Here is a 13,660-nt window from a genome sequence, read left to right as displayed (position 1 = left end):
TTGGGTCGTTGGTGGGGCACACTGCCCTCTTCGCTGCAAGTCGCGGGCAACGTCGTCGTCGTCGGAGGGTGCAGCCTTCGATTTTTTAGGCTGAGGTTTGTCTCATCCCCTCCTAGCATGTCGCGATGATACCCTGACACGAGTATTCTCTTCGCGTAATACAGGACATCCTTGCCAGCACACAAACCCGGGCTTCTCGTATACTACCGATTATCCCTCTTATCTCGGCTACAGCGCAGGCACGCACTGAGGTCGTCGCGTCACCCTGTTCCTTGTATTACGCACCGTCCCCGTCTTAGCCGTTGTTTTTCACTGTTTTTGGCGACAGTGTACGAATGAGAAACCCATGTCAACAACTTTGGAGGACGCTGTGTCAGTGGGACTTCCGCTCTTCGTTCGAAATTCTCGATAGTCGATTGCTTTGAATGTGTTACAGCTCCGCGGACGCGTGAAAATCGCATTGAAATCGGTCGGGACCCTTCTCATATCTGCACCCCGTTGGGGGACATATTAATTTCCGAGTCGTATGGTGATCGAAATGGCTGACAGGCATTGCTTACGCCTATGTGGGTCCCATGCAAAGTGTCATTGACTACGTTGTTCCACTTCCGCAACGATCCGAGCTGTACGTATTCCCGCCTTTCCATTGCCCCGCGGTGTGCGCACGAACTCTCCTGACCTTCCTCCCCGCTATATAATCTGGGGCACTCAACTGTCCTCTCTTCTCCTCTATTCCCCCACCCTCCTTCAGCAACCCTCTACACGTCCAGTTCTCTCTCGCGGAAATCTCTCGTTCTTTGGGATCGTGACCATGTCCAACCCCGTCTATCATCCCCTTTCATCTGACTCTTCCAATCATGCTGGACATTATGGAATGGGTGCGCCTGAGTGGTCTACCATGTTTGTTGGGCAATGTAACGGTGTCAATGGCGACCTCCGTGCGTGTCTCCCGAATGTATTGTTCCATGGTCTGGCACTGTACTCAACAGTCTCTTGTCTGCTCTTATTGTCCGCAGATCGGTATGAGCGAGAGCAGCTTGCACGTTGGGCCGATCAAGGCCAGGTTGGTCCCATCGTTTGCGTGGAGTGCCGTGCGTCCTGTCTCCCTACTCTCATCCTGTTCGTTTCTGATACTTTTCTCAGACAGCTCATGTCTGTGTTTTAGCAGCTTTGCCAACGGTGCCACTTCGCTGAAATGCCCGGCGCACGGTGATTTTACCCGTGAGTATGTTCATATTTTTCTCTATCCCACGCGTCTGAGCCATTTCAGCTATGGTCATGACACCGGAATTGAAACGATTCCTGGGTATAACGCCTGGTTTGGTCGGTGCCGGTTTTGGGCCACAAATGTCGCCGCTCGCCTCCTTCCCTCCTGTACGACCAGTATATCAGGGGGTCTCTGGTGCGTTATTCCTGTTGTTTATCCATACAAAAGCATCTAATTTTGTGTACTTGGCCGTCGATTAAGGTTTTGAACCGAGGCAGGCCCCGTATTGGCAAAACCGACAGTCTTTCTATCGATCCCCCGAAGCAATTCCGGAAATTCGTGCTCCTGTGGGTGGAGGGAGGACTGCGGTGGTTGTGGGAGAAGGTACAGACCGTGGGCCTAACGAGCAACCATCCGCCACAGCCCCTTCCCCCCGTTCAGGGAACGTCGCGACGTCTGACGCCTCGAATCCCCCCCCTGCGTCCAGCGCTGGGTCCGTTACATCTTCCCGTCGCTCGCATCATGATCAGGATTCTTGCCCTTTTCTTCACGGTTGGCAAAAACCTGTTCGTCTTCAACTTTCGTCCCCCTTGGTTAAGGACATGTCGCCGGAGACGAGGGCTTATTTGCGGAAATGGGGGACTAAGATTTTTTTACATTGGATGCGCGATGCCGATTTTCTTGACGATCTTCTCCTAGCAGGTCGTCCTTCCCAGCCCTCATCCTCCTCATCTTCGTCCTCCCACTCATCTTAATCTTGTCCCGTTACGAACTTTCATGCCCTATTCCGCCCCGTTTTGGCTTACGGTAACGATCATAGATGTCTCCATGGTATTTCACCACCATTTTACTTGTTTTAACTTGGCTTTTCGAACGATGATGATATTCCATGCTTGCCACTACTCGGAACAACTCCCAATAAAAACTCGTGCTTGTCGTCCGTACTGCCGTCATGTTCGGCTGCCCACTGCGTCCGTACAAGTGCCTGAAATTCCGAACTCTGCAAGGTGCACGAGTAAATAATATAAGTATTACGTGGATCGGATGATATTGGGCTTCGGTTGAGGATAAAGGAGCAAACGGACGGCGATCGAGTACAGAGGTGTGGTTACTGACAAGTCATTGGGATTTGTCGATGTCTGTGACTATTGCCCACGCCTACGTCCTCCGGGTCCGCCTACAATCACAAGCCTTTCGATGCGGATAATCTATTCAAGAAGTTATGAGGCATCAGAGTCCGATCCTATTTTCAGTTTTATCCGACGCATTAGCCAGCGGTTGAACGGTGAACGGCCGCTCACTGTCACTGTGTCAATTTGATGGGCTCTCGAACTCGATAGCTTTGGTTTCGCCACCTTTCATTCGTCTGAATCACAATGGGGAGTTGTGGCCGTACTGGATAGGTGAATATTAGAACAATACATTGTCGTGTTCGTATCCCCATCCTTGGCTTCACGATCGAGTCTGAAGCCCTCCGGTGACGCATATCCCGATAAACGGTAGACTGTGCATGTGCTGTTCGCGGCGGTGGGTTATCTTTACCAATCATTGTCGGAACATCAAGAAGTGAGTGCGGCGGTGGTCCAGGCACGTTCGTGACCGCACTTCAATCGGCGTGGAGTAGGCACTCAATGTTGTGACGGCGACCATTTCCTACCCGTGGAAGTTACACGTCGTGTAAAATTGGAAGTTGGGAGCAATATGATTTAGATGGGGGATTACGCTACAGGTGTTACTGCATCGAACCATTTCCCGCCGCGTCGTCCTTCTCGTCCCCACTCGACCCATCGTCTTCTTCAAGAACTAGCGCACTTTCGTGCATTGTGATCTCGCGACCTTCGATATCGGGTACGGCCGTCGCTCCCATTGCCTAGATAGAATTATGGTGTTTTGTTCGAGAAGGGATGGGTAGAATCAGTATCGGACGCGATAACTTGATGGTGGGAGGATGTGCCAGGCTGTGAAATCGAAGCTTACCGTTTCTACCCTGTCGGCGGCGCACAGCTGGATGAGAGACGTAAAACCAAAATGGACTCGGGACTTGGGATGTCCGTCCTTAGTGATGGTGATGATGTCGAGTACAGCGGTGACGTCGACAAAGTCGCCGACTGAGAAGGTGAGTGGGCTGCATGCGCGCAGAGATCCCGAGGAACTACGACGCCCGAAAGTTGGGGAGACGTCCAAACGCCATTTGCTTGTTATGGCCGCTAGATCGTTATCGTAGAGTTCCGATGGTTCGAGCGGGGTCCATGGGGGGACTCCGGTGGCCTATGCTAGTCATGAGTCGCTGAGACCACTAGTTTGAAACGGTGGTGCTTACCTTTCGCAACACTCGACGTTGGAAAAACAGGGCCTTATCCTTCTCGGATCTACCTGACATACCTTGTCCCAGGTACTTGTAGGCCATTCGCCGCAGTTCCTCCAGCTGAACTCTCTGCTCGACAAATTCGTGCTGGTACGCGCCCGGCTCCAGCTCGAAATACATGATAGCCTTCGGTGCTCCTCGCAGAGTCCTGGTTTTGGCGACGTTGGGATGCATTGTGGTTGAACGGTGAGGAGGTTGGAGTGATGTGGTATAAGAGAAAGGTGGTTGACCGGGGTGAAGTAATATAAGTGAAGTGGTAAGTATGTGATGTGAGCTATGAAGGTACGACGCACCTATTCCAGTTGCCCATGGGGGTGAGGTTGTGTTTACCAAGAAACCCAAAGATCCTGACGGTCAACCTCTGCAAAGAATTTGTTTCTGCGAAGATATGTGGCATTGGTTTGAGAACGCATTGCATGGCACGAGTTCGGTCGGTGGATGGTACGGCGGAAGTCACGATTGCCCAATCAAAAAGACGGTCGAACTTGAGTGGTTTGATCATGGAGCTATCCATTTCTTCAAACGCCTCGACCTCGTTCTGGTTACGGACGATATCTTTGGGGAACAAGTCTCTAATGAGCCCCAGACCGTCGGCGCCTGAGAAATGTCAGGCCTTTGTCAGAGGTAAGTATAGAGCGAAGTCGACGTACGTTGAATGAAAGCCATGTCCGAGTGATGGGTTTCGCCTCCGAGTCTGTCGTGGTATCGTTATGCGCCAATGTCCCTTTTAACGATCTTAGCGTCATAGTGCCTGTTGCGACCAGTTCGGCGTGCTAAACTCGCTGCTGTCGTCCATTCGTAGCTGGTTACTTGGGGCGTGTCGAATGAGTCATGCGGAATTAGTATCTCATTTGCTTCGGGATCTACCGATATCAAACCTTCCCGATGAATCTGCCTTGCTTCGCGTCATACCCTTTGTCTCATCCGATCAGCTCGCTTCTGTTTCGCGAAGTCTCTCGTTTTCCCCTGTTTCTTGCATGCGGGAGGTTCGTTGGTATTGCTGGTAAGGCATTTGGATCGCATGTTACTCCACGCGCTTTTTTCCCCTTGTCGTATGTCCATAAACACCAAAGTGGGATGCCCAGCTGTATATAAAGAGTTCGAACAGCGGGTGAGCAGTCCCATAACCCGAAGTCATTCTATACTCACAAGCCGTCCTATCCTTACTTCTGCTTCTCTACCCAATTCCACTCATCGAACTCGTGGCATGCCTCCGAAACGAGACGCTGACGTCTTTGACGACGCGATCGCCCCGGGCACGGACTCCGCCTCAGCCGTCGCTAGTGTTACTAGAGGTGGTAAAAAGAAGAGGTCCGTCGCGTTACTTTTTGGTGGTCGATGCTTGAGGCTGATCAATCAATCTCTTTCTTTGCTTTCCGTGGTTTTGCACAGGTCTCAGACCGTCAAAGCTGTCGATGATGGGCAAGTGGGGGGCTCAGATACAGAGAATGTGTGAGTTGGTCTTCGCGCTCATTTACTTATACTCGCGTCTTGACGTGATTTCATCCGGATAGTGCACCCCCGGGGGCTCCAGTCACTCCTCAGCGCCCTCTGTAAGTTTGTCACCCTATGTTGTCATTATCTTCCTTAACCATCCAACAGGATCGTTGGTGTGCTCGAGTCCCATAACGGAGACCCTGACACTTCGGCGGAATCTGAGTATGTTCGTCATCTGGTTCGGGCCAGCCGGTTTTCTCATACTTTGTTACTGGTTCTGCAGCACCAATAAAGCAGATGGGGATGGTACCCACGCCGAGTAAGTTTTGTTTTCTCCCATCTCTGAGCCATGTTTTTCTTGTTAACACGATCACCTTTGGTAGTGCGTCGCTGACCCCGGGCGGGTCTGCCGGTCCACCCGCGGAGCTTCCTGACTTTTCCATGGTCGATTACAGAAGTCTCGCATGGTACCCTGTGACGCTGGACCGGTGAGATATTCTCGCATCTCTCGGTATTGACTCCACGCTGATGTCTCTGCACCCCATCTTATTGCCAGTCGTCTGAGGGCCATGCTCACGTATCAGAAGCCTTCGGATGGCATATTTTCTCTTTCTCGATTCCCTGAGAAGGATGTCGCTTGGGGTCAATCGGACACGTCGATCAACAAATTGTGTTTGAGGGGAAGCTCCGTCCCCATCGTCATTTGGGTCGTCGGGTCCGTCACCAGCGTTTGGTTCTACGATCAGAACGGGAACCCTCACAATAAGGTGTCCATGGGAGTGGCCCCTCTGACGGCGAATGCCATGAGTAAAGGTCGTCGCATCTTAAGTCATTTTGCCTGTCCCCCACAGAGTGCGTGAATCCCCCTCTTCTCGGTGACTTATCTGACCTGATTCTCGTAGATATCGAGTCTTGGAATACTCATATCAGCGCCAGTCGCTGGCAGACTATGCGCATCCCTAGACGCCGTGATGTCGCGGTACGTACACCTCTACCATGCCCTTTTTTCGCGTGCTCTCCCTCTTGTGTGCATTGCTGATTTCGGGCGTCAGGTCATCCCATTCGACCGTTGTTATAATGCGACCACTTGCTTCGAAAGCAAGACCAAGATGCCGACTCTTCCGATCGAGGACATCAAGGTCAACGACCTTGTTCTCATTGAGGTCAACGTCGGCCGCTACTCGACGTCCAAAGACCCCAGTAGAGATGTCGCTAACAGTCATCAGCGTCTTGCGTACAACAAGGACAAATTCAGGCCGCGTACCAGCTTCGCGGAGTGGAAGCCCACGTTCGATCTTCTCAGCGTGTCGTTGTTATGCGCGGCTCCTGATGACCCTGCGGAAGCTGGTATGGAAGAGGCACCCGACGCAGACGTCTCACTCTAGTTATTCCTCTTTCCTTGTGTTACGGTCCCCTGCCCGTGTTATTCCCTCCCCCCTCCCTTGCACGTACACTTTTACTTTCACTCCAGAGGCGCAGGGGTTGGTCACGACTCTAGCAGCTGTCTCTCCTTGCACTTTCTCGTCTCATCTTTCCCATACCATGTCCTCCACCGTCTTTCCATCACACCGTCTCTCATCACTTCCTTCTCATCGCCCGTGTTCGTTTCTGTGTATCCTCCCTTTGTGGACGCCGTCTATGTCGTTAGAGTCACAATTGGGACATGAGTCTACTTCGTGTTGTTCCGCTTGCGTTACCAAGCGTCCCGTATAGGTGACGTGGCGTTTCAGGGCAGTGAGATATTTTTGTCGGAGTCGTGCTCAGCAAGGTCAACGTTGGACTGAGGACAAACTGAACAAATCTGTGATCTGGGCGTGGCTTCGTGAATACGGAGTTTTCTACAGAGACCGAGAGTCGACTTGAGAATCTGGAAATTCTGAATACGCCGGTGCAAGTGCCCCGCGAACCTATTCTTCAAATGTATACATCGATGGCATTGTCTCCGATTAAGGTTGAAGGCGCGTTCTTTTCATCTTCTTGTTATATGTGGATCTGGTGCTCATCTCGTCTTAGCTCGTTTTTGTCAAGGCTGGCATAGCTCTGAAATCTCGCTTGTATCAGAGTAATGTCTATGTCGGTCATCGTGAGGTCCGCGTCAATTGCACGGTATATCATTTCAGGCGTAATCAAGAAGAACTACAGACTGTAGATCTGCGTAATAAGACGTCCTCGCCCGATCATCTTCTAGGCTCCTTAAGGTGAACGTTACAGAGACTAGGCGATCGAAGTCGACGTCCTTAGCTGTTCGAGGTGGTCGGTGGACGGCAAAGGAGTTGAAAAATGGGAGTCTAGTGGCTCGACTTGTCTGTGATAATTGAACTATCAGTAATCTGTCTATGCAAAAATGAGGTCGGGCGTAAACCGTACCCCGGATGCCTTGTCTCGGAGACTCCACCCAATCTTGAGAGTGACTCCGTGGTTGTCCATTCGCAAGAGCGTGCCGGGAGTTTGGCGACGCTTGGGGTCTTGAAGAGTGTGTCGTAGGGTTATGAGATGGAGGGCTCTCATCATCTGACTCCATTGACTGCTCAGCTTCGCGTCCCCCGACGGACTCTCCACCCAGCAACATGCCTCCCATCCTCTATCATCGCCACACTCTTCTTCCGGTCTGCCGTGTGTCGTCATATAGAACTCGTCCTCTCGGAATTTTCCGACAGCCTCGAAGACGACGGCCGTTGCTTCGCCTGACAGTTCCTGACAGTATAAGGATTCGACGGTGGAGAACGGGCGAAAGGCGGAGACATCAAGACGGGCGGGTAGCGCGTGGACGGGGAGTTGATGGAATCGTATACTCGGTGTTCCAATGCGATATACTGGGAATTGGTTGATGCTCGCGAGAAGAACTCCGCTTCCATACGAGCGACTCATATTTTGCGTGGGTGACGATCCTCAAAAATCGCGTAGTTTTATACCGAGCCGTCTTTTTTTTTTTGTTCTTTTGGTGCGACTATTGAGATGACTGTCGCTGCCTCGGTCAGCCCTGCAGTGTCAACCCGCCGGCACAAAAGGCAATCATTCGGCGGATCTTCCCTGTGATTGTAGCAAATCCCGGCGGTAAGTGTGACAAATCGCGTGTACATCACAGCATCACGCCCCTCTCGTCCCCCTCTCGTGGCCAATATTCACCCCTGACGCGCTTTCTGGTACTCTGTGATGCAGTGGACACCGCGAATCCGGGTTCATTGGCACGACCTGTACGACTACATATCTGGAGACTTTCCTCGGGTTGTCGCAGTAGTTCAGGTAGTTGGAGGCCCCGAAGCTCGATCGGTGAGTGGAATTTGTCGAGCAAGCTTCGCCGCTGTCCTTACCTGGTCCATTCGTGTGCTCATGGCCTCGTTGTGCACTGATTTGAACGTTAGATGTCAGAACGTCCCGAACGCGTAGTGGCTGGTCTTTACATCTTCCCAGATGCATTCTCGGGCACGCCTTTAGCTAGCCTCCAGTCTCTGAAGGATCATATCACCTCGTGCGACGTCGGGCTCGCTCCAGATGGGAGCATTCACCCTAAAGACCTCGAAGATATCCTCGGAAGGTCTGGTGGTCACAACCTAACAAATATATACGATCGGTCGCCCGTCGTCGACGATTGGTATTACGCCCTGTACGCCTTACCCTCTTCGAGCCCCGCCGAAACTCGGACCACATACGAACGGACGCCCAACCCTGTCGTGGACGCTGTCATGCCGAGGGGCTCTTCGCGTGTAGAGGGTCCCGTTTTGGTTGTGTTGGACGGGCCAGCTGGGGGGGCATGGGACGTACGGGAGACAATCGAAGAAGATAGGTTCGCTCGTACGGTGTGGTGGTACTTCAAGTCAGGCAATGATGTGAGCCAGGTGTATGGCGAGCGCGAGTTCCGGAGATTTTTAAGGTCTTATGTATAAAAGGTTCTCCTTTCCTGCCTTGTGTTCATCCGAATCACCCATCCACCCGCTGTCTCTGTGTACCGCCTATGTCTGTGCAGTTCTACGCCTCACTTGTCCATGTGTGCCGTTACCTTGACCATCGAGATATCGCAACCCTTCTCAAGGTGTCCTCGGCCATCCACATCCCCGTCGGTGTCGCCATTGCCCAACGAATCAACCGACTTCTCCGGGTCTGGATAACCCCACTCGCGTTGTTTTGGGCGTGTCTCGATGCCTGTGGCGGCGTCATCGCAGGATCCTTCGTTCTTCGCTTGCTGGACAATTCAGACGATTCATGGCCCCCTGGCTCTCTCGATATCTACCTCTCAGACCAGGGTCCTGGTGTTCATCGCATGATCGCATTCTTTCACCGCTTCACCCCATTTGACAAATGGATGACGACCGATTTTCCTCACGTCCCTCGCCCTCTCACCGTGACATACCCCCCCTGGGGAGAGGAGCTTGCCGTAGCTGGTTACGACGAAAGTAAGAGCGAAGATGGCCGGAAAATTCGTATTTTCCGGGTCAGGTCCGAAGAGCCACTCGACGCCATTCCGTATACATTCAGCACGACCCACGTCAACTTCCTTACGACCAAAATCCTGGTGTGCGCGTATCCGCGAGCGACTCTGCATCAGCGTGGTTTCGTACCGCCGCAACAGTGGAAAAACATGGACCATTGGATCCTGTCTTCGTTTGCTGGCCGTGGATATCGTATTAGAGAATTCGCGCCGAGCCGCTCTTCAGATGGGGAGGTGAGGGATGACGAATTTCAATACGACCCCCGTACCCCTCGTTCCTTAGGGGATCCAGACTGTCTCCGTTTCCCGGTCGAGCGTGGCGCTCTCGGAGCCATACCGTTCCCGATCCCGATCTATCCGTCGATTGAGCTGGCGAGGTCCATCTCTTGGAAATATGGTAAGTTCCACTTATTCAATCTTATCTACGCATTCTTACGATATTGTCCCTAGTCAACGATGCTCCCCATGTGTCTCGCCCGTTGAGACTCGAGCGCTGTTGAGTACGCGTAGTTTGCATGGTGCGTGTCGTTGGACACAATATACGCCGTATGATGTGCTGACATCCTTCGTTTTAGTCTCATCTGTATTTGATATGTTTTCACTGTCTTTTCAGATCTCCGGGTTTCGTCTTCTGTATACTTTATTCTGGAGCGATTTTGGTTGCGGCACTCTAATTCTATGTGTTTGAATCTCGAGTATAAGAATCCTCTGTTCGGGTCCCATCTATCCTGAAATCCCTCATTTTTCTGATGTCGATCGTCCTCTGTGAGTAGCTCTGGCTTGGTCGGGTATCTTTTCGGTTCGTTGACGACTGCTAGCAGACCTTCCTTCAATGGTCCCTGCATATATGGTCCGCGGGCGAGGTGACGAGTCTAAGCGCGACACATCGGGTCGTGACACCAACGTCGTCCCCACTGGCGTGGACGCCACTCGCCGGTGGTTATCCGTTTTGACCGACTATACGCCGCTCCGCCCTTTAATGCGCCCATTTCGTGTGGTATACGCGGAACGATTGAAGTCTTGCCACGAAGATCTCGTGAAGGTACGCATCCAAGGTATCGTAGCAGATCACCGTCTCGACTCCACCAAAGCCGCATCCGAGTAAGTCCAACTTACCTTAAACGGTTTTTGATGCAATCCTGATTGTTTCTCGGATAGATGCCCTTGGGGACTTTCTCTTGAGGAGACCAATTGGATGACACTTGTTAGTGGCTACAGTACCTTCGAGGACCCCTTCATGTCACAAGTGGCTGCGCTCCAGCGATTAACCGACGCCGTTCTGCATCATCTCCATTTGCCTCTGACTTCGGCGCCGCTTTCCCCTATTTTGGTGTTGCGTAGGTCAGCCGATTTGTTTGTGAGTCTTGTTCACGTTATGTGCTTCTGTTCGCGTCTCATTGAAAAGGTTTCATTATCGCAAGCCTCTCCGCACCTACCGCACGAGCGTGAACGGGTTTCGTCGTCGCGAACCCTGGCTGCCCATAAGGCCGGGAGATCTCGTGGAAGCGACGGTCTATCTCGACGTCGTAGTTGATCCTGGACAAGGCCCTTCTGCACGCGTGTCCGTCTTCCCGGCCTTTGACGAAGTTGCTCTTGTGAAGACCGCCACTGAAATGCTCGGGGTTAGTCTGCGCATCTGGTACTCCATGTTCTGGCTCTGATCGCTACTGATGTATTCACGTACAGATCACATTTACCCCCCCTATGCTCGCACACGCACAAGTTCCCTCGAGGTTTTGTGAATGCATGTGTCCCGGCTTCCATATGCATCGGCCTAGCGACTCCCGGGACTCGACGGATCTCGACGTCGCGGATGGTGAGTGTTCAACGGTTTGTTCTGCCATTGCTGACATCGACGCCTGACATTGCACGAATTGACGTAGATTGTTCCTGGTCTGATGACGTTGCTGCTCCTTCATACCAATCATCCAGTTTAGAACCCTGATGACTTTCCATTATGACCCATCCCAATGCTTCCCATGTTTACTTTCTCGTTTGTCTGCGATATTACCATGCAATGAGTGCGAATCGATGGCTTAGATGCGTTTTTTTCGCTTCCGATATAAGAACTTGTGATCGTGTGGGTACCCGGTCTTGTCACCCCCCCTGGAGAATCTCTCCTCGACAGCTATGCAATCGGGATCAACTTCTCTTGTCGTCCCCTACTCTGATCATGACCAGTTCCCGGTCAAAGCCATGCGTACCTCAGTGCCGTTTTTACCTGTCAGCCTTGTTGAGCACCCCCTCGGCCTTCTAGTTGATTATCTCGACTGGAAGACAATACAGCGACTTTCAATGACGTCCAAAGGGGTCCGCCGAGTCGTCCATCACGCTCTTCGCACACGCCTTCATCACATTCTGCGGCATTGGATCGAGCCGGCCGACTTGTTTATGCGCCTGTTGGAAGAGACTGGTGCTGTTCTTATCGGGGACATTGTGCTTGCATTCATTTACCGCACAATCACCCCATGGTTCACCAGCCCTCTTCACATCAGTTGCCCGAACAACGACGTCGCAGTTACACGCCTCAAGAACTTTTTTCGTACTCCTGGGCATTATAACATCCGCCAAAACCGCGCCCCAGTCGAAGGCTTATCCGAAATCAGAGACATCATACACGCCACACGCACTCGTAGCCGGGGCCCGTTCGAATCACGTCTCACGCAATACATCGAGATCATCGTCTCGTCCACTTCCAATGCAACATCCCCTATTCCCAGGCTGTGGAACTCAGCTTTCGTGAGCTATCTCAGCTCTACGGAGATGGTGGTCGCATACCCGAAGAGTGCATTTCAGCGCTGTAGTTTTATCCCACCTTCGCTTGGCGAGGTCGCATCCTTCGACGCCAAATATGCTTTAGCCAAGCACGGTGTCCACATTCGCACATATCGAAACCACACATCCTCGAGCGACGAGATCACCATGCTTCCCGGGTACGGTTGGGAGGATAGACGTAGCTTCGACGACAAGTATTCCTTCCGTATGCGCGTATCTCTCGGTCGAGACTCGCCAATCGCTGGTGCGCTAGACCCACCGCCCGTCCATCGGAAGGAACACGTTCGTGTAGATTGGCAGTACAGTGAGTGTCTCAGTGTCATGGATCAAGTCTCTATACTGACTGTTTCTGGTTTTTCCCCTCGATAGGCGTTCGTGACGCTCGCCCTTGGATCGAGTTGACGTCCCGGTGTACCAGAGTTAGCTAGTGTGGATGAGGCCTGGTGGCCTGGTGTGTAATTTACACGATGATCGCAATCTCCAAATCTTTGTGCTTCTCGTGCTTCCTCTGCGATCATTCACTGGGCAATAGTGTCATGACTGCTGCGTGATAAAGCTCCCAGATCTAATCTCGGATTTTTCGTTCATCATGATCGACTCTGCTCGCGGCTGTACTCGATCGCCAGTGGCATCAGTTTGTCGTACGGCTCTGTTTACGCGCCACGGGACAGTATGCGAACTTGTTCGTCCACCGCATCGCTCTTTGGCCCATTTCGGTCTATTCTATCTTCACGACGGTAGTGGCATGACCGCCTTATAAAAGCAAGGCTCTCTCGGGCAATTGATCCTCACCTTTCTTCGCCGAGTCATCTAGACGTCCATTCTTCACTATCGTCCCCTCATGTCTACATCAAACCAATCTGTTGCCGGCGATAGTCAGACACTTGTGGGCGACCTCGAGCAGAGTCTCCAGCTCAGCACCAACAAGAGACACGGGACCCCACCGCCCCAGGTACGTCAACCACCTGACCGGGCGTCTTCTTCTCTTTGTCTCTGACAGTGTCTATATTCTCATAGATGAAACCTGGCTCGTCGGCCCAGGCACTTCCTTTATCCGTTCCTCGCGGTCGTCCCATTCACCGAAGCCAGTCCGCGCCCAGCGGCGGTCGCTCGAAGCGTGTCCGGAAGCCGTCCGAGAGACAGAAAGCCTTGGATGAGCTTCGTCGGGAGGTTCGTTGTACAATTGTTTGCGGGGTTTAACCTTTTTCTGAACTTGTGGTTTCGCAGCGTGAGAAACGTTCGGAGAACGCGAGAAGATCTTGATCTCTATTATCCATATTTGTCTACAGCCCTTGTCCTTGTTCCATGAATTGGCATTTCACGCGTATCTTGATTCTCCTTTCGTCAATGCCACGTGAATTCAACGGAAAGTTCCCTGAGCGGCGAGAATTTCGGGATTTAGTCGTGCACTCGTCCCTGCGTCTTGCTGTATCGTTCTCGAAACGATGAG

At 52.2% G+C, this 13,660-nt stretch overlaps 6 protein-coding genes across 6 annotated transcripts; 4 read left to right on the top strand and 2 right to left on the bottom strand.

The window, feature by feature from the left end:
* Positions 1 to 811: 811 nt before the first annotated feature.
* STEHIDRAFT_163046 (uncharacterized protein) lies at positions 812 to 1,962 on the top strand (the record flags this gene model as incomplete). The annotated part of the gene is made up of 5 exons (XM_007310721.1): positions 812 to 938; positions 1,017 to 1,091; positions 1,144 to 1,221; positions 1,271 to 1,402; positions 1,469 to 1,962. 5 exons carry the CDS (start codon positions 812 to 814, stop codon positions 1,960 to 1,962), a joined length of 906 nt encoding a protein of 301 aa, XP_007310783.1.
* An 851-nt stretch (positions 1,963 to 2,813) lies between these two features.
* Positions 2,814 to 4,238, bottom strand: STEHIDRAFT_163045 (uncharacterized protein; the record flags this gene model as incomplete). Its single annotated transcript, XM_007310720.1, has 6 exons — positions 2,814 to 2,860; positions 2,954 to 3,077; positions 3,185 to 3,475; positions 3,528 to 3,720; positions 3,866 to 4,169; positions 4,223 to 4,238. 6 exons carry the CDS (start codon positions 4,236 to 4,238, stop codon positions 2,814 to 2,816), a joined length of 975 nt encoding a protein of 324 aa, XP_007310782.1.
* Positions 4,239 to 7,125: 2,887 nt separating this feature from the next.
* STEHIDRAFT_116023 (uncharacterized protein) lies at positions 7,126 to 7,877 on the bottom strand (the record flags this gene model as incomplete). Its single annotated transcript, XM_007310719.1, has 2 exons — positions 7,126 to 7,314; positions 7,377 to 7,877. The coding sequence occupies 2 exons, from the start codon at positions 7,875 to 7,877 to the stop codon at positions 7,126 to 7,128; spliced, it is 690 nt and encodes a 229-aa protein (XP_007310781.1).
* A 494-nt stretch (positions 7,878 to 8,371) lies between these two features.
* On the top strand, positions 8,372 to 11,380 carry STEHIDRAFT_163042 (uncharacterized protein; the record flags this gene model as incomplete). Its single annotated transcript, XM_007310718.1, has 7 exons — positions 8,372 to 8,836; positions 8,974 to 9,832; positions 10,257 to 10,536; positions 10,594 to 10,792; positions 10,857 to 11,057; positions 11,122 to 11,251; positions 11,319 to 11,380. The coding sequence occupies 7 exons, from the start codon at positions 8,372 to 8,374 to the stop codon at positions 11,378 to 11,380; spliced, it is 2,196 nt and encodes a 731-aa protein (XP_007310780.1).
* A 185-nt stretch (positions 11,381 to 11,565) lies between these two features.
* Positions 11,566 to 12,612, top strand: STEHIDRAFT_163041 (uncharacterized protein; the record flags this gene model as incomplete). The annotated part of the gene is made up of 2 exons (XM_007310717.1): positions 11,566 to 12,492; positions 12,580 to 12,612. 2 exons carry the CDS (start codon positions 11,566 to 11,568, stop codon positions 12,610 to 12,612), a joined length of 960 nt encoding a protein of 319 aa, XP_007310779.1.
* Positions 12,613 to 13,051: 439 nt separating this feature from the next.
* STEHIDRAFT_163040 (uncharacterized protein) lies at positions 13,052 to 13,473 on the top strand (the record flags this gene model as incomplete). The annotated part of the gene is made up of 3 exons (XM_007310716.1): positions 13,052 to 13,162; positions 13,228 to 13,380; positions 13,438 to 13,473. 3 exons carry the CDS (start codon positions 13,052 to 13,054, stop codon positions 13,471 to 13,473), a joined length of 300 nt encoding a protein of 99 aa, XP_007310778.1.
* Positions 13,474 to 13,660: the final 187 nt, after the last annotated feature.

Source organism: Stereum hirsutum (genome assembly GCF_000264905.1).
Source record: "Stereum hirsutum FP-91666 SS1 unplaced genomic scaffold STEHIscaffold_21, whole genome shotgun sequence".
NCBI classification, from domain to species: domain Eukaryota; kingdom Fungi; phylum Basidiomycota; class Agaricomycetes; order Russulales; family Stereaceae; genus Stereum; species Stereum hirsutum.
Note: the sequence above shows the minus strand (reverse complement) of the source record. Positions and strands in the feature narration are given on the sequence as shown.